Here is a 24,394-nt window from a genome sequence, read left to right as displayed (position 1 = left end):
TGGGGCAAAGTTGATCTCTACTTGGCTGCTGCATGGATAAAGTTTTTATTGACACTTGGAGGACCCTTCACCCCACCGAACGGCAGTATACATTTTATTCAAAAGTACATAAATCATCCTCCAGAATTGACTATTTTTTTCCCTCTAAAAATGCCCTTCAGAGGGTCATCTCTTGCTCTATTGGCAATATAGTTATTAGTGATCACTCGCCGGTGTTTTTAGTCATGTCCAGCAGGGCTCAAAGCATTAGGGGGCAATGGCGCTTTCCAAACCATCTACTTAAAAATCCCATTTTTAAAACATATCTTAGTGAACAGTTTAATTATTTCATTACTGAGAACAGTACCCCAGATGTATCTCCTAGTTTGCTTTGGGAAACTGCTAAGGCCGTTATGCGGGGCTCTACTATATCATTTTCAGTAAGTCTTAAGAAAAAACAGAGAGCAGAACAACAGCTTCTTGAGGAGCAACTAAAGAAATTGCAGGGAGAATTTAACCTTAAGCCTTCAGAAGGCCTGAGGCTTCAAATTGACACTACCACAGCAGCTCTGGACACTCTTCTATCTAAAGAGGCTCAGAAATCCATACTGTTCGGATAGCATAAGATATATGAATTTGGGAACAAGCCATTTGATTAAGGGAAATGCTGGCTTCCAGGCTATTCCAGTTGTAAAGAACAGTGCTGGTGCAAGAGTCCATAGCAACAAAGATATAAACAACTCATTTCTTGATTTCTATGAACACTTATATAATTCTGAATCAGATCACAGTTCTGGGCAGTTAATGCATAATTTCCTATCATCTATCAAACCCTCAAGCCTCTGAGACTCAGAAAGAGAGGCTGAATAGGCCTGTTACCCGTGAGGAAGTGATAGAGGCTATCGGTGACTTACAAAATAACAAGGCCCCAGGACCTGATGGGCTGCCCCCTGAATTTTATAAAACTTTTGGAGACCTGTTGGTTGACCCTCTTCTTAATATGCTATCCCATTCCTTTGATTCTGGGGCTCTCCCTGACACTATGATGGATGCAAACATTTCCCTAATTTTAAAGAAAGGCAAACCTGCAGATGAATGCGCCTCCTACAGACCAATTGCCCTGCTGGACATAGACCGAAAATGATTGGCTAAAATTCTGGCTAAGAGGCTTGACGGTGTCCTTCCAGATTTAATTTCGGTGGACCAAACTGGGTTCATATTGGGTCGTAACTCGCGCAACAATGTAGGGAGACTATTGAACCTCATAAAGTATGGTTCAACGTCAAAGGCCAAATCTCTCGTCATCTCCCTTGATGCAGAGAAGGCCTTTGACAGGATTGAGTGGCCCTACCTGCTAGGTGTTCTTTCAAAATTTAACCTTGGTGACAACTTTATTAAGTGGATATTTCTGCTATATGCTGCCCCTAGCGCCTCTGTTATTACAAATGGCCTGAGGTCTTTCCCGTTCTCGGTAAGACGGGGCACTAGACAGGGTTGTCCGGCCTTGCCACTTTTTTTTCGCCCTTGCCATGGAGCCCCTAGCAGAGGTCATTAGATCTGATCCTTTGGTGACAGGCATCGAAGTGGGCCCCACGTGTCACAAAATCTCACTCTACTGTGATGATGTCCTCCTTTACCTAAGCAGTCCTGAATCTTCTATCACACGGGTTGTTGACATAATTAACTCCTTTGGCCGATTTTCAGGCTACAAAATTAATTAAAGCTGCAAGCAGCGATGAACGGGCCCTCGCCTTCTTTTAGTCGGGTTACTGGCAGACGCAACATCATATGTAGACCACACATTCTAAGTTTCATGTAAATCGGAATAACTTTTGCCAAGATACAGCCGTTCATGTTTTAACAGTCACCTACAGGAAGTTGTTCCTCATTAACTTGCGCATTGTTTTAGCTATAAAAATTCTTTTGATAACTTTTAGTCACGAGGGTCCACCGAGTCTATATCCAAGTTTTCGTGCAGATTGGACTCACGGCCCAGGAGGAGTTAGACAAAGTATGTTTCCCATATATTGCAATGTGGCTAATTAATAAAAGAAATTCTAACAGCGCCATCTAATGGCCGATTCACTCTAAATTTGGCACGGATGCTCAAGCCCCTATGCGGAACAACTGTGTCATGTTTGGTGTCAATCGGAATAAATTTTGGTGAGAAAGGCAACTTCCTGTTTCGATAGCCCCCTACAGGAAGTTGGTCCACTGTAACTTGCGCATTGTGTTAGCTATCAAATTTTTTTTTTTTTATAACTTTTTGTCATGAGGGTCCACCGAGTTGACGCCAAGTTTGGCACAGATGCTAAACCGGCCATGACGAACAACCTTGTCAAGTTTCGGGGCAATCGGAATAATTGTTGCCAAGATAACACAACTTCTTGTTTAGACAGGATGTTGCTGTAACTTGCGCATTTTTTCAGCTATCAAAATTCCATGGACAACTTTTCGTCATGGGGTCAACAGATACTACCTGCAAAGATTCAAGAAGATTGAAATCACGGCCTAGGATGAGTTCGAAAGAATGTAAAACACATGAAAAATGCATAATTAAAAATGGCTGCCTTCCGGTTGGGCGTAGCTAATGAAGGTAAATGGAAAATATGTCTGCAATGATTAGAGCAATATGGGTATTAAATATGGTGAAGATCGGAGCAACTATGTCCAAGTTAAGGTCTTCCAGGCATTAGGGGAGCGCTGTGGAGCCCACTTACAGGTTTGGGCCAAATCGCTGTACAGTTTCACAAAGCTCCCAGGTGTTTATGTGGGTGCCAATTTTTGTGAGTTTTCGTATATATTGAGGCTGTCAAAAATGTGCCCAATGGCTAAAACCAATTAGGGTCCCATAGGCCACGCCCACTTTGACCAATCAGTACCTTACTGTAGGGGTGGCCTCATGAGTGTCCCTAAATGGTACCCTTAAAATTTTGTAAAAATCAGATGAGCCGTTCATGAGCTATAAATACATATGAGTAATTATTTTTGAATCGTTGCAATTTTCACCAGTTGTGACACGTGTGCAAATTTTTGTGAGTTTTCGTGCATTCTAACCCCCTCAAAAATGCGACGAAGGACTCGGAAAAATAATCTGACCAAAAACAATAGATTCCTTCGCACTTTCAGTGCAAGGCACCGTTGCACTTTTGTGCTCGGGCCCTAATTACTCTAAATCTGAAGCTATGCCCCTCACTTCTCATGTATCTTGGTCTCCGCAATGCTCCGCCCCTTTCCGCTGGTCCCCATCCGGTTTTGTCTACCTGGGCGTACACATTACTCCCTTACTCTCAGGCCTCTACAAAGCCAATTTTGTACCTGCAATTCGTAAGATTAAGGAAGACCTGGCCCGATGGACGGCTTTGCCACTGTCTCTCCTAGGTAGGGTGAATCTTATCAGAATGACTATACTTCCCCGGTTACTGTATCCTTTCCAAATGATCCCAGCTTAGCTAACAAGAAAATCTCTTTCTGTTATAAACAGCTCGATGACTTCCTTTCTCTGGAAGAACAAGCAAGCCAGGTTGAAACTCACTACGCTACAGCGCCCCCTCGAGGAAGGGGGCTTGGCAGTACCGGATTTTAAACGCCATCAGTTAGCATCTCTTTGCACCTATATTTGGCCCTGGTTTGACAAGAGCGCCGAATCCACCTGGCTTGGTTTGGAGGCTGCCCCAGTGGCACCATATATTATATGCATCTAAGGGGTGGGCTCACCTTAACTTAAAGGACAATTTTATTCTACAGAATACTTTGAAAGTCTGGAGGATGATAAGAAAGTTAGAAGACCAAGATGGGTTTTTTCCTCTCCTTACACCTATCCATTTGAACCCAGATTTCCCTCCTGGTCTGGCTGACCAAGCCTTCTCAATGTGGTTTAGTAGGGGTATAAAGACTGTGGGTGACTTGCTGACAGAGGGCACTGTGTTGTCTTTTGATCAGCTCAGAGAGAAGTACAATCTCCCGCAGAATAACTTTTTTAGGTATTTGCAAATATGCAGTTTCATTCTTTCTAATACTAAGTTGTATCCTAATGGGTTTTCCATCTCAGTTGTGGAGAAGGCTCTCCTGAAGCCTGACTCCAGGAAACTTATTAGCAGGTTTTACAAGGCCCTGTCAACTTCAACCAGTGACTGTACGGTTCACGTCAGATCTCTCTGGGAAGCGGATTTTGGGGAGACTATCTTGGACGATGTGTGGAATGGGGTTTGGTCAGGCCCTGCAGGTTGCTTATTTACCAACAAAGCCAGGGAGATGCAATTTAGGGTCATACACAGGCTCCAAATCACACCGGTGAAACGCAATAGGTTCAACCCATTGCTCTCGAAATTTTGTAATAAATGTATGATTTTTGAAGGTACATATGTCCACTGTATATTTGAATGCCCCTTTATTAATGACTTCTGGGTCACAATATGTAAGAAAATTGATGTTATATTCAAGGAAAAACTAGGTTTTACTCCCATCAGCTGTATTCTGGGGTTAAATCCTAAAGCATTGGGTCTCCGCTCCTCCAAACTAAGGCTGCTGGAGGTGCTTCTCTTTAATGCAAGGAGATGCATTCTTCTTCTGTGGATCTCGGACTCTGTTCCCACGATTTCACAATGGACTCGGAGTGTGTTGGAACCTCTCCCATTAGAAGCTATTAGCTTCTGGCTCAGAGACATGCCTTTTCGCTTTTTTCGAAATCTGGGACCCCTTCTTGGACTATATTGGGGAGGATGGTGCACGGACCCTTCAGAGTGGCCTCTATGGTTTAGCATGGTCTGAGATCTCGAAGTACATTTCCAGGTGACATACAATAGCTTAAGCAACCCAATTTGACTGATTACGTTGAGTATGCCTCAAATGTGCAAACCTTCTGTTTTTTTTTCTTTTTAGTTGTTTTATTTGTTTTATTCTTTTTTTTGTTGTTGTCTTGGTTGTTTATTTTAAGGGGTTGCGGGTGAGCTAAAAGGAGGGCTTTATTCTTTACTCAGTGGCTGTATTCCTTTATGTTGTATGTGCCCCGAGAAAATGTAATAAAGATATTAGAGATGCACCGATTACAACTTTCTAGGCCGATTCCGATTTCCATTGAGTTAGGCCAGCCGATACCGATTTTAGCCGATTCCGATTTAATTTTTCTAACCACTTTACAGCACACACAAATATTTATTTTCTATCTTTTCTTTAATAGAACATTTTGCACAGAACATAGAACATTTTTTTCTGCCTAAATTCACACACATCTAAAGTGCAATCCATTTCCTTCTTTTCACATCCAATATCCAACTAAAAAAAATTTGATTTTGGTTTTTGGTGTCGTCCCTCCACGCCCTATTTTTTCCTTGCAGGTGTTGCATATTGCAAACTTGTTATCTTATGCACACACACTGAAGAATTTCCAAACAGTTGACATGTTGCAGGTTAAGTCACGAGGTTCCCTACATGTTCAAGAATAGCGCGGACACGCGCTTCACACCGCGAGCGGGTACGCGCGACACACGGCGGAAAAGTTGAGAGAAAGGAAAAAGAGACTGTGCTGTCGCGTCTGTGTGTGTGTGCGTGCGTCCTTGAGAACTGTAACTCGTATAACTTATGTTGTCAGTTAATTGTAGCATTGACCGGCATGAAATCAGAATATGTCAGACTGACCTGCCGGTCGCCGGTCATGGCCGAGCACGTGAAAACCGGCCAATTCCGGTCACCGGCCGGTCTATCGGTGCATCTCTAAAAGATATTTATTATTTTAGTTTAAAAAAAAAAAAAAAGAGTTGACATTTCCGACCATAGACCTGTTTTATACAGTCTATGCCATAGACATGTAGTTTCCGACTGGGAACCCAGAAATTCCGACATTCCATGTCAAAACAGAAAGAAGCCAACCCCGGTACAGAAACTAACCCTGGTACAGGGCATGGATGTATGGATACAGGGCCAGGCAGCATGACAGAGAACACTATAGGAGGGCTTTCACCGGCGACCCGATAGCTGCTGGGTAGTAAATACACAGGAACACCAAAAGCGGGAGAAAGCGTGGGTTAATATGTGACTTGATACTGGGATGTCTACACAACTGTTTGAGTTGATTGACTTCAAAAAGTTTACCACTTTACTCGAAACCAAAGTTCAAAACACCTGTTAATGTACAGTATGTCTTCTTTAGTCTATTGGCTATTTAGGTTTTTTCCTGGAACACGTCACTTACACATTTCGCACTTACTATCGTCTTGTGTAGACTGTCGTCTTGTGTAGACTGACAGTTGAATACATTGTGAATACATATTTCTAAAATTGTATGATATTTTTGTATTTTTGTTATTATTAGGGGTGAGCGATATGGACAAAAAATAATATCTCGATATTTTGGGCGATTTTGACGATAATGATAATTTCACGATATCCTTACTTAATCAATGATGATAATAATGGGCACAATGTTCTTATTTATTTTCTTTAAAATGTAAGTATTCAAGTAAAAACAATTCAAAGACATACAAAATACTAACTGAACTAGTGTAGGAACATTGAACTCTGAGTAAACATTCAATTGTTCACCTCTGCTGTAATGTAAATTGTGCAGCACACAAGCAAGATGAAATATTTAATAAACAAAGGGCTCTGTTCTGTAACATATTGCACATAACCATGTCCTTATTGGAAACAGTCCTGGAGCAGTCCTGGGCAGTGTCAGGCCAGGTTTTGATAGTCCTTCTACTTGGCTGTATAGTCCTTCTGACCGGGATTTATGCTGGGATCAGGAGTAGTTGGATGTGATCTGACTGGCCCAGGTGAGGGAGAGGCATAGTTCTGTATGCTTTCTTGATGTTAGAGTATGCTACATGGTCTAGTGTGTTCTTCCCTCTAGTAGCACAATCTACATGCTGGAAAAAGCTGGGGGAGTACAGACTTTAAGGACGCCTTGTTAAAGTCCCCTGCTACGATATGTATCCCCTCCAGGTGATCGCGCTGCAGTTTGTTCACTATGGTTAGCAGTGAGCCAAACTTGTGCTAACGTTAGCATCGGGGGCTATGTAGACGGCAGTATGCTGTTTTCGTGGTAAATAAAATGGCCTGCATATTACCGACAGGGCTTCCAGGTCAGGTGAGCAGTGCTGGCCAACGATCCTGCTGTTGGTACTCCATTCATTATGCACAAAAATGCACAGTCCTCCTCCTCTGGTCTTGCCGGAGTTCTTGTCTCGATCCTGCCGGTAGCTAGCTCGGCCTGCTAGCTGCCGACAACAATCCACGGAGCGTCCGGTCTGGCTATGTCCTCCGGGATGTTATGAGCCGCCTGGAAGGCTCTCGTAACGGCTGTGTTGTATCGTAGTCCTATATTGATTAGTTCAGTGTGGCTGTACTTGTATACATATACACCGACAGGAGAGCTAGTAGCCGCTGCACAATCGCACGCCGCCATCTTTGTTGACATTAGTGAATGTGTAGCGTTCCATTGCGTGTTTTGAAGTGTTTTTTTCTAATTAATTTAAAAACTCGATAATGTCAATTTGCACATATTAACACAACAATGACGATATTATCGTAGACGATGTATATCGCCCACCCCTAGTTATTATTACACTTTTTCTGACCTTTTTGAATCTTGCCCCTGACAAATAACCCATATAACAAAAAAAGACTAAAACTAACACTAAAACTAAAAAAAACTAAACTAAAACTAAGCATTTTCAAAAAATAAAAACTAAACTAAACTAGCAAACCCGCTTTAAAAACGAATTAAAACTTAACTGAATTTGGAAACAAAAAGTCAAAACGAGGCAGTGTTTGTGAGTAGAACCGCGTACTACGGCTCCACCATTTCAATAGCAACAACATACCCAGAAAACATTGTTTTGTTAGGGCAATAGAAGACAGCCATTAGCCATTTTCATCTTAACAACAAGGACCCAACAACCAACAGTTTCAGAGTGCCATGTTGCTGTTTCGGAACATTCCGGATGCAGCAGTTTAGTGTTTATGCTCTCGCTGTGTTGCCTCACACATCTTGACTTGAGTAGAAGTTGGCTCATTTAGATCAGAGAATGTATGTGGGTGTCTGTTTGCCAGATGCATTACTGAGACAGAAGGAGGGGCAGAAAGAAAAAGACAGAGACATACAGAAGAGGCCAGAAAAGCAACTGAGACTGAAGTCAACAGTAGTAGTAGTAAGTCTGATTTAGAGGAAACACTACAGGAATATAAAGTGAAGTCATTCACCAGGCCTTACTCAGGATCAACAAATGATTTTCAACTGTTCAACAAATTGGACTTCATTCTACTGCTGATGACAGTGTTAACCCTGCAGAGTTGAATACCGTTAATTGAGATCCTCCCAGGAATAAAGTATACTCCCTTTTCCCACTCATAAATACCGGTCGGAACTCAGGATTATTAGCATGCGTGTGTTTGTGTCTTTGTGCACCTGTGTGTCGTTCATACTGAAACAAACGCCTTCTCAAAACATCACTAATGCTACCACACACAACTGTAGTTAAAGATTGAAGCCCCACCTTGAAATGCTGTTATTACAGATACATTTGCGGATCATCTTTCTTCAAATGGCAGCTTGAAGTTCAGCTGTGTGGCCAAATATCTTTTTAGAATAAGTTAAATGGATGAAGCATAGTGCAAAATCTGTAATGGAACGTCATATCAAAAAGGTAATGAACTACGCCTTAAACCTGCCTCAACACACCAAAATGGCTGAATGTGAGATTTTCCTTCTACCCTTTACAGTGATAACCTCAGGTCAGCACTGTAAAGTAGGGTGGTTGTAAACTAGGCCACATGCTTCAGAAGATTCAGAGAAAAAAAACCTATTTATAAAAAACTTAGAAACTACAGAAATCATATTCATTCATATTCACAATTCACTTCTTAACAGTTAATGGAGCCTGTAAATTAATGTCACGCAGTTTAATTTGGTTTGTTATCCTATGATTAAATAAGAATCTGTTAATAATTCAAACTAAGGCATATGGTCAAACTTAAAGGTGCCATAGGTAGGATTGCGAAGATCCAGGACTTAGCCAAAAAATTTGAACATCAACAACTTCTCAGTCCCTCCTCCCTCCTTCTACTCGGACATAGGGTCAGTTTCAGCAAATATGACAGAAAGTTAGTTTTACAAGTCTTACCTACTGCACCTCCTTCTTTTCACATCCAATATCCAACTAAAAAAGTGTGATATATTTACCAAACTAAACTTCTGTATGTATGAAAACAGGGGAAACAGGTAATGGCAATAAAATAATATATAAATAACAAATACAAATAAGATAAATATAGCCTTGCAGTATAAAGATATTTCTCAAAACACACACACAGGCCTGTTTGAACGTCAACAGTAACGTTACCTGAAACAGCATGTAGTTCCTTTTTTAGCAAGTTTGCTGTATTTGTCATTGTGCATAAATATGAACAAAATACCGTTGCTGTCAACGGGCTTGTCTGCTAACGTTAGCTACCGACGGTTACCTCGGAACAATCCAGCAAATAGACGGTACCCTAGGGTGCGTTACCTGACATAGATGATTTAACGTCAACGCTCATTTTACACACAGTTTAGCAACAAAACTAAATGCTGAGGGAAGAGAACTACATTTTTAATGTTGGTTTTGAGCGGTATGCACTAGTGATAAACTGATTTTATCGGCCGGCCGATATATATCGGGCCAATATTTGCGTTTTTACGTGTATCGGCATCGGCCGATACGTGGCTGCTGTGTTCGCCCACAGGCAGCTTTGTGTTGCTGGAGACGCTGCAGTTCACGTGCAGACCATGCACTGCCCCTCCCACACTAAGGGTAAGTGCTCGCACACACACCAAGCGGCAACCTGCGTTGCTGAAAAATTAAGCAAATGTACCAAAAACTGCAGTTCCTTGAAATTGCCACTTGAGGCTGGCTCCAAAAGGGAGTTGATCCCCACAGAGCCCCATGTTAAAATGCCAAACTGTACAGCAGAATTAAACATGTTTACAGCCTTGTACAATCTCTATGGCTAGGGTTTATAACTCACCCGTTTAAATTATATTCATGTTTAAAGTTATGCATTATTAAAGGTACAATATGTAACTTTTCTGCTATATTTTTTTGAGTTGTGTAGTTACACTATCCCAAATGTTTCCACCAAATGGCAAACCCAGAGAAATCTGTTATTTTATTTTCAGAAACGTCACGTTTCATTTAGTCCCCGGTCAGTGGCGTCATATAACCTTTCATCATCTAGCTACTCGTAACTTCCGTCAAAACACGGGCACCCAGATGCTATGTTCGAGAGTAATTGTGAATCATACAATGTCACAGAAAAAAATATGGGTAACACTGCATTTTCTGCCAAAAGGCATCATTTTGTGATTAATTACATGCCACTTTGCAACACAGTAATACAACAGAAACCTTATTTAATGATACATATCAATATTAATCCAGCTTAATGTTACTACAATGTATGTGCTGGTTGACACAGTAGCTAACATTAATGCTAGCTAATGCTTGGTGGATAACATCATAGGGTTACAACATCGTTCATCACGCTCATAAAGTTATTAGTAGTAAGATTGTTTTGACCATGGATAAAAGCAGCACTGCGCTAACCCACGAATAAGTTCACTAGTAACGTTAACGTTAGCTGTATAGATAGACAATTAATCTAATGCTAATTTAGCCAGCTAGCACACCCCGCTCTGCCTGCCTCACTCCCCCGGAACAAAGAGACTTCATTCGGGATGATAGCTGACAACACAGCCGGGACATGTGGCAATAGCTAGTTACCGTTAGCCCCAGCCGGTGCCGGGTGCTAACGACGCTAACGGCAGTTTAATGAAGCGTCGGGAAACAGAATAGCAGACCCAGGCATCCTAGTCACAACATCGGCCATCCATAATGTTAGCTACCGGTGTTTGTACCGAAAATCTCCTCCCTGCTGAATTTCTCCCCCCTTCGCGTATAGCTGTCTTTACAGTTAGCTAGCTAAATTAACCAGACAAAAGGTGGGTTAAGCACCAAAACGAATAGTTAAGATAACAGAAAAGTGAAGGGGGAGATCGGGCAGTGGGGAGATGTTTTCCTGCTGCTGACAACGGCAATCGAACATCATCGCCGTCGCGGAGAGTCCCCCTGCAATCCCCACCCACACCCGTCTCTCAGCCTCGTTGAGTAGCTAGCTAGCGTTACAACAAACCCCGTCCGCCCAGTAAAATCCAAAAGGTGACATTGGTATGTGAAATATACTGTGATAGTGTGGTTTTAGCTGCTGGCTAATTATTAGCCAGCAGCTAAAACCTGCTAACGTTAGCCCTGGCTAACTAGCTAACTGGTCAGCTAGCTACTAATACAGATTGAATCAAGAAAAATGTAATTATGTTGGGGAAACTGCAGCTATTTTATTAGCATGACATGAATAAACGTTACTAAACGTAACGTGAATAAACTTGAATGGGTAAACTCGTCCGTGAACAGATAAAAACTCCCATAATTCCACGCAACTTTCCAACGTCATCAAACGTCTGTGTTTACAATCCATTGTTTTGGTTGAGAGACCCCTAGCGGCAGAAAGTTACATATTGTACGTTTAAGTGCATTCCGCTTTGAGTGACAGGTGGGCTGTCAGAATAGGAGTATAGATTGTAGGCTCCATTAGCCCGGCTCAGCTCCATCCACGCTCTTTGCCCATTTTTGGATTAGCCAACGTCAGGCACTGCCAAGATGGCAACGGCCAGAGCCACTGGGAGCCGCTCACTGGGAGCCGCCCACTTTGAGCCACCCACTTTGAGCCGCCCACTTTGAGCCAGCCACTTTGAGCCAGCCACTTTGAGCTTCGTTTTGGCTCTTTAGAAACCTATGGGTGACGTCACAGAGACTATGTCCATGTTTACAGTCTAGTGCGTTCCATTTACCTCCCAATTTGGAAGCCGGAGCTGGGAATTACATTACACACCCGAGTTAACTACGTTCCATTTAACAAGTCAGATTGTTTCACTGTGGGGTAGCTCTAGCCAGGTTAGCCATTGTTGGCAATACCAGTTGATAACAACACATTAGGCTGTTTTTTGTGCATACAAACAGCATAACAACATGTCCACAGATAGAAGTTGGACAGGACTGTGTGTATGACTGATTTAGATAATGCTAATAAAATGTATGTATATACAGCTTTCACTGCTATTGATGCATAGAGCAGCCATGTTGTATTTTGAGCTCGGGGTGCTGTGATGTGCTGTCCGACTTCAGGTGGCGTGTTTTCGACTTTGACCTTGGAAATTCTGACCTCCGAGTACAAATGGGTCGCACTATTAGGCACACACACACACACACACACACACACACACACACACACACACACACGCACACAGCCTAAACACGCTATAGTACACTGAATTGGCGGCCTAGCAAAAAACAAGCAACATTAAAGTAATTAGTAAGATGTATGTTTTTTTGCAGTGTACGATATAGCTGCATACTTTTGAGTTCTCATTAATATTTAAATATTCATTATCCTACACACTGACATTTCATAGCACCTTTAGAGCTTCAAAAAAGTCTACTTTCCATGCACAAGTAAGACTCTCAGTGAATGTACTTAAATCTTTAAGGGCCAAATAAATGTTATGTTATTTTTGGCTACGAAATGTGTAGGGAGTCACAAGAGTGACCACATGGAAACAATCAAGCAACTTTTCCTCCCAAAGACGCGTGTGCTCTCCTTACATGTACCACTTGAACAAGACAAAAGTCATTAACTTTTTGGGTTACCTCAAATCAAAAATACATGACTACCTTAGTATAAACTAATGAATCAATCCTAAAGTGCGGTAATGTTTAACTTTTTACTAACCTTCTCAAGTATTAAAACAACAATCCAGGTTATACTGATAGACAGCTCATATTTAGCTTGACTCTGGATTGGAGTTTCACAATACATAGCAGCCATTTTTTGAATTACATAATCAATTCCCCCCCCACTGTAATAAGAATGAAACTTAAGGCCAGGCCCGGGCCACACCTATTACAACATTCAAGACCACAACACATTTTCTCCATTTTATTGTTGACAACATCCTCCATGTTCTCTCTGTTCTCTTCCTCACAAGACCTCCACCTCTTCCAGTAACTCCCATTCACTTCCCCAAACTTGGTTCTCTTTTGCGTGCACACGCACGTTAATCGTCCCACAACACACCAACACACAAATGAGTCAAATTTTCCCATTCATCTGGTCTGCAGCTATAATACTGTTGCAGAGAAGGTAGCAAGCTCATCAGATAGCTATTCTTATGCTGATTAGAGGGTTTTTCTAATCAATCCACTGTCATTACCATGAGACACAAGGCATGTTAATCACTACAACTGCAGTATCAGTGCTACTGGGATTACAGTATGATATACCTTTCCAACTCTGCAGTAATGATTAAGACTTTTTGGTTAGTGCTTTTTTTTCCTTCTAAATGCTATTTATGTTATTCTTAAAATAATTTCGCGATACTTTGAGTTAACATTTAAAAACAATACAGAAATGTGTGATGCGAGCTGTTTTTCTTATTAGCCACCAGCCACTGAATTGGACTGGAGAGAACTTTTTCTTCCACAACTATATTTTCAGAATGAGATTACTTGGATTTTGGCTGGGGGGACATTTTGCTCTGTGTATCCATGCACCAGTCCATAAAGAATAAAAACACATGAGAATCAAACTCACTGAGATGGAGTAGATGAGGGCAGCAATTCCAAGCGGAAAGCAGCAGCACAGCATGGTGAAGATGGAGTAGCACAAGTAGTCGTTAACTGGGTTAAGCAGCGGGGCTCGAGTCACGTACACTGTGGGCTGGACAGTGACGGTGGGCTGCTGTCCTGGGTACTGCTGTCCTGGGTACTGCTGACCTTGGTAAGGCTGTTGTCCATATCCTGCACCCCCATACTGTGACGGAGGTGCATAGCCCTGCAGGCCACAAAAATTAAATACAATTCAGGGTTCAACAATAAGTAGTCTCGCATTGCCAGACCTTCCTCCACAGCGCAGCAAATGAGGGTCTGGCTAGTCCACACAGCATTCCTGGATAGGAGAAAAACCTGCTCTGGTTTATTGGCATTTCTTTAAATCAATCACAACTGTCTTGGGCAGCGCTAAGCACCGAGCAGAGCCACGGCGCCACTGCAAAATAGCCTCGGGAAGGAACTTGTTTTGGTGGAACATGTGTACGTTCAAAAGTTGTTTTAGTTAACAGAAAACTCTGATTGGACAGATAGTCTAGCTAGCTGTCTGGATTTACCCTGCAGAGATCTGAGGAGCAGTTAACCATAGTCCTCAGAAATCCACCAGAGTTTAAAATTCCAACACAAAGAAAGCTGAAGGTCACGGACATCTGGCCGAAAAGAAGGACATCGGGCGGAATTTCCGGCGGCACCCAAGCAATCCCGGAAGTGGAAGGTCGTGGATATAGACTAAACAATAAGGGTTGCCCAATGGCCCGGGGCAAGTAAAACGCAATGTCGGGCAAGTGAATATAACAACCCACTTGCCCGTAAGGGCATCATTGTATCATAAATGACGTTACAGTTCTCCTGCCCCCGTCGGAGAATGCTTGTTGAATGATTTGATTGGAATGTGCACTTGGCCAATCAAGAATTGAGTTGGTGCCTGATGCTGTAGACCAGTGGTTCCCAACCTTTTTTCCTTGGCGCCTCCCCTACTTATGTCTAAGAAAAGCTGAGCCCCCCCCTCCGAAACCGAAGTTGAGGTAACTCTCGAGATAGAGCCTTACTTTCTTTTTTGATAGAGGAGTTATCAGCACTTTTTTATGTTTCTCCGCCATGTTTTATTCATAAAATAGTGATGCTGTGGCGGCAAGAAAAACGAGGATGATAGCAGCTAACAGCTGACCTGATGTTAGCAAGGGTCCCAGGTTAAGAGGTCCCGAGGGTTTGGCCTACTAAGTAGCCTGCCTACAATTTTAAGCGAGAACAAAAATATATAGTTTTTATACAGACTTTTGTATACATTATATATTCTAGTGTATTATCATAATTTGTTTAACATGTGCAAATATTTCTTTTTTTTAACCCTGTGATCTTCGCTGCCCCCCTGAGGGGTCCCCGGACCCCAGGTTGGGAACCACTGCTGTAGATGGTTTTTTTCTACATTTATTTACGCTTTTGATGCTTTCAACGTTTTGGACTTTTTTTCTTGACATTTGACGGGTTTTTGATGCTTTTTTCAGCGTTCTTTTTTAATGTTTAATGTTTTTTTGTTGACATTCATTTGGATTTCTTTTTTAGGTTTTGAGTGCTTTTTGACAAAAAAATGTCTAAGTTTTTTTTTGTTTTTGTTTTTTTTTACGCTTTTGACATTTTTTCAGAAAAGAAAAAAAAAAATTGTATAGGGGCCAATAAAAATTGCCTTGGGGCATGGTACATTTTTATAAACCTTAACATTGAACCCTGCAATTCAAACTCTTTTCAAGTACAATGAAAACAAGTTTTGGAGGGCACGTGAAGTACAGTAAATTGGGAGACTTCACAAGAAACTAAAATTCAACCACAAGCCCTGATGAGGATGTAGCCTACTCTGAATTTGAACTATATTATTTGTGATTGAATAGAAGTGAAGTGAAACTTGTTACAGTAAACACTACTAAGAACTTTTTGAACTTGTCTTGAACTGGTTTTGGTGCTTTTAGTAAACACGGTGGCGGCCTTGTTCGGCTTACCATCATCATTACTACATTCAGGCCATTAGGTCACAGTTACAAAAAATCCCCCTGATTTCTTTACAATCAGTGAGAAAAAATATGACACTCTATGTTAATTCAATTTGTACAATTAGAAATTCCACATACGCACAAACTGTGATAATCTTGCTGAGTTTCATTTTATTATCTTGATACCATTCCAAGACTAACATGTTAGCGTGTGGTTCTGTAAATATAACAATATACTACATACATAGGAAAGAAAAGCAAAATAGAGTTCTTAGTATGTACTTAACTTAAGTACTTTAATGTTAACGTTACTTAGGACTGTTATGGCAATAATTAACGTTACACTGATGAATAAATGAGCGGACTGCGGTTTAAATTGCTTTGCGAAATCCTTTTTTTTTATCATACAGTTACAGTAACGTTAACGTTAAGTTATTGCAAATTAAGAAAACTCTTCTCTCGAAGAAATTAGCATTAAAATATATTAGAGATTAGCTTATTAGCATATTTACCGTTAGCAGTGTAATGGAAAAACAACAAAAAGCTGTGTAGCACCTGCCATGAAATTATTAATGATTATTATTACTTATTTATTTTTTTTGGGGCTATTTAACGTTACCTGCTGCTGTGGTGGGTATGCCAGGCCGGGCTGTGGGTTCCCCGGGTACGTGTTGTCCTGGTAGGGCGGAGGTGGCGCGTGGCCCATGGAAGCCTTCTCATCAGACCATCCCGCTGGGGGAGCACCCGACTTACTGGGGTCCATAGTGTAACAGCTTGTCTCTGTGCTTTCAGAATAAACAAAACAAATCTCTCTTTTGTAACCGCCGGACTCAAGAATTTTTTTAAAATATTTATCGGTAAATGTCCACCGCCGCCGAGCTATCTTTTTTGCACCCCTGCTGCTAAAAGGTGAATTATCCAAGTAACGGAACTTTGATTATATTTTCTGATTAGAGTCATGGTGTCAAGTCACGCAGAATGAATAAGGAAATCCCGGTAATGACTTTCAGACTAAAAGCACCGTCGAACATGAACATGAAGTTTTCTGATTGACCCAATGGGCGTAGGTGAATATTGTAGGCTACTGAAGCTACAGTATGTCGTAAAATGAGATGAACTGAGATGAGATAACCCTTATGTGAACTCTGGTGCGTGATTTAGCATGGTAAAAATAAATAGAATATAAAAACAATCTATTAAATAGATTTATGAGTGTAGGGGACATATTCAATAACTAATCATGGATTTTGCCTAAATGTAATTGCCCCTATTACTACAGTTGTATTTCTTATTCATTTCTTAATTTCTTTTTGTATTTCTTAAAAGAGATGACTAAATAGGCTATACAAAATAATCTGGAAGTACATTTAATTAGCTTCATAGGAAAAAAGTCAGGAAGTGGCCACAAACACTAAAAGCTGATGAAGAAGATGGGAAATTGGTTTCGTCACTTGGCTTCTATAGGGCTCTAGACAACGTCAGCAGATGACTTGCATTGCTGTTTTGTCCATTCCACTATTTTTAACATGTATATGTGCACTATTTGAAGAACACTTTCAATACAGGGACATGTATTGTGTCATTAAAATGTGTTCATGAGTGTAAGAGCATAGGTCAGCAAAGCCAGCGTCCAGAGGGGAGCCACTGAAATGTAATTTATATTTATATAAAAATTCTAATATTTTTATTTTATTATTTCATACATATCATTCCAAAATATTTTAGGCTTTTATTTTTTAATGCGAATTCGTTTGATTTCCGGTCCTATTCTGGCTACCCATGGCTGGCTTGATGCTGCCGTCAGCCAATAAACACAGAGGGAGGGGCCAAGGAAGGCGAAGTTGGGCTCTCACATTAACCAAGGAATATGGCATATTGCTCGTTTGCTCACTGGCACGACGTCCCCGGGACGTCGCTGCTCTACGTTTCAGCGACATATAGGCGCTCTCTCCGCGACGTATATATTATATATATATTATATATATATATATATATTATATATATATATATATATATATATATATATAATATATACATCGTTCCAACGTATTTCATACATCGTACAGATGCGGGCTCATATACATCGTTCCAACGTATGTCATACATCGTACAGATGCGGGCTCATGTACATCGTCCCAACACCTGCTATACATCTTACAGATGCAGTCTCAGGCACATCTTCCTGACATCTGTTATACGTAGTACAGATGTCAGGAAGATGTGCTGATCAATTGATCCTGCATTAACCCATTTAACAAAACTGGTCAGTAGGTCACACGAAATTACTTTAAATAGCTTTACTAAATTGAAATGCTAAAGTAAGATAGATAAATCATACACAATTACTTATAATAATATTTATAAAGCGCTTTTCAGGGTACTCAAAGACAATTTACACAAGTTCAAATTATTATAGAAAATAGCACACTGTAACACATTAAAAGCTATTCTTGTATGTAGCTAGATTTTGGCATAATCATTCTACTGTGGTCTATACTAAGGGCTAATGTACAAAAACACTATTAAAAGCTTAAACCAGTGTTTTTTAAAGTCTGAGACTGTGGGCTTCCCTCAGGCAAAGAGCTGGGGCACTCACGTTTCCTGGTAACGGTGTGCAATGGCTTGAGTTATGCTTTCTCTCGTTTGGTGGGTGTGTCTCTCGATTATTGGCTGTGTTCAAGGTAATACCCAAACAGTAGAGACGTGTCTGTAAACCGTGGTAATAAAAAGGTGCTTGTGCACACAACAGGATCTCCACCCTGTTTCAGTTTTAAAAAACGCCACTTTCTCAATTTTTTGATGCCTATGGGATCATGGTAATGTTATTTGAACCCAAAGACACTGAACAATTGAGCCAAGAATAACATTTATTTATTAAGAAAATTCATTATTTTCTTAATCTGTAGGAGTCGCTGAAATATATATAATATACAGTATTTCTCTCTTTTGACTACACACAGTGAGCTGTATATCCCTGCTTCAAAACAGCAGTGTGTACATGTTGGAGAACAAAAACTAATTGTCACACCATATTGTCCACTGTCTATCATAATGTCAATTATTTCAGTAGCAAAAAAAAAAAAAAGCCTGTCCCTGCTACAGTCTCTGCTCCAGTCTGTTGCCACTCGGGGAAGTCCTTGATGGCCGGCTTCGTACTCAGGAAAGTAGGATTCCTCGGTACTGCTGCTGCTGTGACAAGAACAAAAGATTTGGGTTTTGTGCGTTATTCAAAGAAGTATCTTTTAATGCATGGAAGTTTTTTTATTTTATTTTTTGTTTCTTCTCCCTTTGTTTTTAAGAAGTGGTTGAGTTATATATTTTTTTGCAGATGTGAATAGAAGATCGGTTTCATTAAGTAGAATATGGTAAGCCAAATGTCGTTAACATAGTTACATTTTCTGCTAAATTTTCCTCAGAAGCTCCAATTCAGCATTTCAATATAATTGAACAGTAAGGCCATTTGGTCAGTAGGGGGGCTGCAGTCTGTGCAGTTTGATTTTGGATGAAGATCAAGATCCACAACAGGTGGGCTGTTTACGGTAGAAGGGATACAGCTAGGGCCAAAAGTTACGCAAAAATCCCGCAAAATCTAGACTAATATAATAATATATTTGTTATACTTTCACCCAGGAAAACATGTGTTTCGTTCCTCTAGAGTTTTAATTCAAACCACGATCTGTTTCCTGAACTTAACTAGTCGTTTTGGTGCCTACACTTAACTGTTGTCACCGTAGCTGTATCCCATCTAGCCTCAACCGCTGTTAAAGTGCCATTCTGACAATATGTATTTAGATCACTTTGTAAATGAAAGCTTTAAATAGCATGTTATACATTGTTCTATAAAATATACCATAACTTTCTCTCTAAAAGGGCTAACATCAAAGTTTCATAGTAATCACAATTATTTAAAACGTGTTTACTTTTTACACCAAAGGTGCCATTTTATGCTGTCCTCTCTTTACTTCCTACTCCCATTTTCAATTATGATTTTTGTAAACTTACCACAGATGATTTGGCAAAGTAATGACTAGGAATATGGCAGCTTTCCACATTTCCCTGTTGAATATCTTGGTCATCATGGCAATTGAGAGATCTGAAAAATACAAACATATAAAAATTTAAAATAAGATAAGATCCTTAATTAATCCCACAGTGGTGGACATTTTCAGTGATACTGCACCAAAAAGGAAAGTGCAATGACAAAAGCATCAGTAAAAATGCAAGAATAAACCAGTTCAAACAGTTAAGTATACAGACAGAAAATTTAATAACACGGTATTCACAGTATTGCACAGGAGGAGTTATTGATATTGCATAATAAGGTGTACATTGATGTTGCACGTGAGTAAATTGTCACATATGGTGCGTGTGGTCTACTTGGAGCAGTGTTGATTATAAAGTCTGACAGCAGCAGGAAGGACGTGTGGTATCTCTCCTTCACTGCACGTTAGGGTTACATTTGAATACAAAATGTAACCTAAGTACAACTTCCAAAGGGTTAAAATATTTACTGTTGATAGATGGATATGATTTAATAATAGTGTATTACCTACCCATTTCAAAGTCTGTGTAGGTCTTCTTCTTTGGCTTCCTGTTTTCTGGAATCATTAGTGCCTCTTCCTCTGAGCAGGCCAATTCAGCAGTGTTCGTCAAACTCTTTCCTCTTATCTGTAAGAGATTAATATACAGAGGTAATTAATAATTCAACTACAATGTAATAGAGAAAGTCCAGGAACCCTTGAACACACAGGGGGTTGAAAAATAGAGCAACACATAAGAATCATGAGTGGCACTGCGCCTGCCCCAAATACTAGATAGATTCGGATTACAGGTGTGTAATTTGCATCATGCAACAAACTAATATGACAATAACATACCTGACTCTTTTCACTTGTTGATCATGCTTATACACACAACTATTATTGTGGTATGATGTCCTTCATCTTTGCATTGCCTTCTCTCCCAACTCCTGCCCACTTTTTCTGATCTTCCACTATACATCATACCAACATTAAAACAGACACACTATGTGAAATCTATCAAAAAATACTGCTCTTTTGTGAGAATGCAGTATTTTTAGCATTGCAAACTACTGTTTTGCAATGAACACGGTGTATTCCTGACATTTTGTAGAAGATGGTGATATTCTTAGCAAGAACCACCTTTTTAATGAGGGATAACTAGTGAAACAAACAAGCAAACAAACAACTAACATGTTACCAAAGTTACCCTTGCTATAAACATGAAACGGTAAAGTACCTATCAAATTATTGTGATATTGATAATTGTATTGATCTCAAAGTCAAATGTGATTCAATATGTCCATCGAACGTGTTTAGTCCCTGTTAAAGCCGATTATAAACCGCTAATGTCAGTTTTATGTAGCTAGCTAACGTTAGCTAGGCTTATGGTTAATTTAGCTTCAACAAAAAGTAAAACATAAAGTGAAGTGACTGGACAGTAACTACATTAAGCTAACGCTAGCTTGCCAGGTAAATAGTTTTTATTCAAGTAATCAATGTTAGTGATAGATCAGTAAGAAAATGATGGTAACAGGTGACAATGCTCATTGGGGTGTTTTGAAGGCTAACGTTAGCCAACGAAAACGGGCACCATCTAATAACTGATGTTTTATGACCGTTGGCACTCCGAACCCCGTTTTCAAAATCAGTTGTTAACCAGATTTAATGCCGAGTGTACAGAAACGAAAAACTAGCTAAAGCTAAACTGTCCTAAAACTTGTTTTACGTAGCTAGTGTCATTTTGGTAATAAGCAGGGTAAAAATAAAACATTATAATCACAATGTAATAAGTACGAACGTTAGCCTGCCATTACACGGCCCCTGAACTTCTTCACCTTTTTTAAATATGATTTAACGTTAGTTGGCAGATTAGCTAGCTAGCTAGCTAACGCTACATGCAGAATTTAGCTACCTTTACATTTTGATTATATAACAAGTCTTCAGCTTTAAATGTTCCCAGTTGAGGTTCAGTTCCATTTAAGCAAAAAAAAATAAAAAAATCAAATTAACCGATATGAGCAAAGTATGACTGAGGTGCGGCACTCAGTTACTGTTAGCTAGCTAGCTAGCTAAAATTAACGTTAAAGGATATCCGATATCGGGTAACGTTCAATTAGCTATCTAGCAGCCTAACGTTAGCTAACGTTACTGGCCTGTACTGCAACTGACATAGCTAGCTAACGTTAACTGTACATTCAGATTCAGTCAAATTAGTACATAACTAGCTAGCTAGAGCACGGATATTTTAATTTTAAATGAATGTAAAAAAGGGCGGTTAGTGCGATGTTAGCCTTATCTAACGGCTCTAAAGTTACTTTAAACCATGACATGGCGTAACATACTAACACATCTTGTTATTTGTCAGATGAACACCAACTTCCACATGAGAAAACGTCGAAATATTTGTATTAACGTTACGTTAAGATGAAATAGTGCTTACCATGGGGTTTGACAGCAGCAACGAAACAGTCTCCATCCTAACCCTTCTAGACTGGCAACTTTTTTTCTTTCCTTTATCGACTGTGGCGCGAATATGTTGCTGGGCAGAATTCAGATTCACTGTCCATCACATCAACAGTGAGTGTACAGTAAAGACATCTAGACGCTCAATAAACGATGCTTCCAAATAACCGTGAACAACTGAGGAACTTGTAATACATCTAAAATACATAGTTAATACGTTGCTGCGATGTATAGATTTCCATCATAATAAGACGCTCATTAAACGATGTTCCAAAATGACCCGCGAACAACTGAGGAACTTGTAATACATCTAAAATGCATAGCTAATACGTTGCTGCGATGTATAGATTTCAATCAAAATAAGATGTCCAGACGCTCAATAAACGATGCTTCCAAATGACCCGCGAACAACTGAGGAACTTGTAATACATCTAACATACATAGTTAATACGTTGCTGCGATGTATAGATTTCCATCATAATGTAAGGGATTTTATTGTGTAACCTCTCAGTTGAAGCTTAAGAGGAAGTTATAGTAAACATATAGCTTTTTATTTTGACGGGAAAAAGGGAAGTGGAAAAAGCGTTGCATTTTCTGACCGTTGACTGTGTTGGGAAAAATAAAGTGAGAGTGTCGTCTTGGTTCTGGAAGCCCGTGTCTTTATTTTAGAGCCAAACAGTGAGTCTGACAATATAAGAAACGTTCGGTTACAATAATAAGACGCCCAGACGCTCATTAAACGATGCTCCAAAATGACCCGCGAACAACTGAGGAACTTGTAATACAGCTAACATACATAGTTAATACGTTGCTGCGATGTATAGATTTCCATCATAATAAGACGTCCAGACGCTCATTAAACGACGCTTCAGAATGACCTGCGATCAATTGCAGATGAAGCGATCTTTTGCATACGTCGTGGCGACGTATGTGTGCTTACTGGGTATGCCATGGTTATGTTTATATCTCATTTTATTGTTTTACTCTGATGTGCATTAAACATGTGTTATTGCACTCAGGCTCTCATACACATACACAATGTTTTATTGTTAAAGATATTATTTTTGGGGCATCTTTTAGGCCTTTATTTCTATAGGACAGCTTAGCCTTGAAAGGCTAACGGTTACATTTCTGAATTGCAAAATATTATTCAGTTTTTATGGATTTGTTTTGTAACAAACCGGTGATTGACTTGTATAGTTTTTGCAAATAGAGATCAATTAAAAGATGTTTCTTGAGTCAGTTCCGAGTTGATAGTGGAACATGATGACTGCTTAAAGGAGAATTCCGGCCAATTTTTACGTTCATCTTGATCGCTATAGCTACGCGAGTACTTTCGATAGAAAAAACCCCGACCCGAATCAGTGCAGGTAACACGGAGAAGCTGCAGCTACATACTACAAGCGTCCCCTGAGTTAAAACGGCAGTGGTCGGGGCAAATTTTAGAGTGCCTGTGTGCCTCTTAACAGACACAAAATGCAATTAATATATATGTCTAAAGGGCCCTTACATGTCAACAAGATGCGTTTTCAACTCAGACATTGTTTAAATTCACCTACCCTGGTCCCTGTCTCGGTCCTGCCGGTAGCTAGCTTGCCCTGCTAGCTGATAGCCGTTAGCCGCTAGCTGCCGTCTGGTGAGTGTATTCAGTGATAATCTGTGATAATCATCCCAATAAAAATCCACGGAGCAGCGGTGGTGTGGCTATGTCCTCCAGAGGACAGTTCATGTCACGTCTTGAAGTGTATTCCCCCCTAAAATAAACAGTACTGCGGTAGTAGCTGTTAGCTGCTAGCTGCCCTCCGGGTGAGTGTGTACAGCCAGATAGCATAGCCGTTAGCCGTTAGCTGCTAGCTGCCGTCCAGTGAGTGTATTCAGCCAGTATTCTGTGATAATCATCCCAATAACAATCCACAGAGCGCCCGGTGGTCTGGTGGATGTCCTGCATAGGACAGATCATGCCTTCGCAGCGAAAGGTTTAGATTATTTCCCCCTCAAAATAGGTAATTGAGCACTGTAGTGGTTATGGCCATATCAGTGACTATGTAACTACATGGAAACGGGATAAACAATGTCTGTGGCTTGCACAGTAATAGTGTTGTGTCTTGGTTGCAGTGCTGCGTTGCCGATGTGTGGAAGAGGAACTTCACCGACACTTTTTCTTGATTATAAAAAGGTTTATTACATCAAATATTTCAGCATTAATTTACAAGCTTCTGCAGGAGCTCGGAGAGGCGACCAACCCAAT

At 40.3% G+C, this 24,394-nt stretch overlaps 1 protein-coding gene and 1 long non-coding RNA gene across 2 annotated transcripts in view; both read right to left on the bottom strand.

The window, feature by feature from the left end:
• LOC144519966 (uncharacterized) overlaps window positions 1-16,602 on the bottom strand; it is a 35,692-nt gene extending 19,090 nt beyond the window's left edge. The window contains exons 1-2 of the mRNA XM_078253521.1: window positions 16,281-16,602; window positions 13,663-13,902 (exon numbers count right to left, since the gene is read on the bottom strand). Of these exons, the coding sequence (XP_078109647.1) occupies window positions 13,663-13,902; window positions 16,281-16,424 (384 nt within the window). The 5' untranslated portion in view covers window positions 16,425-16,602. The remainder of the gene's footprint in view (window positions 1-13,662; window positions 13,903-16,280) is intronic.
• A 1,440-nt stretch (window positions 16,603-18,042) lies between these two features.
• On the bottom strand, window positions 18,043-21,098 carry LOC144519965 (uncharacterized). Its single transcript, XR_013502159.1, has 4 exons — window positions 20,539-21,098; window positions 20,215-20,329; window positions 19,664-19,754; window positions 18,043-18,850 (listed from the first exon to the last, which is right to left on the bottom strand). It is a non-coding gene; the product is annotated as an uncharacterized LOC144519965 (long non-coding RNA).
• Between the last annotated feature and the right edge of the window lie 3,296 nt (window positions 21,099-24,394).

This window comes from Sander vitreus, chromosome 6, assembly GCF_031162955.1.
Source record: "Sander vitreus isolate 19-12246 chromosome 6, sanVit1, whole genome shotgun sequence".
Classification (NCBI taxonomy): Eukaryota; Metazoa; Chordata; class Actinopteri; order Perciformes; family Percidae; genus Sander; species Sander vitreus.
Note: the sequence above shows the minus strand (reverse complement) of the source record. Positions and strands in the feature narration are given on the sequence as shown.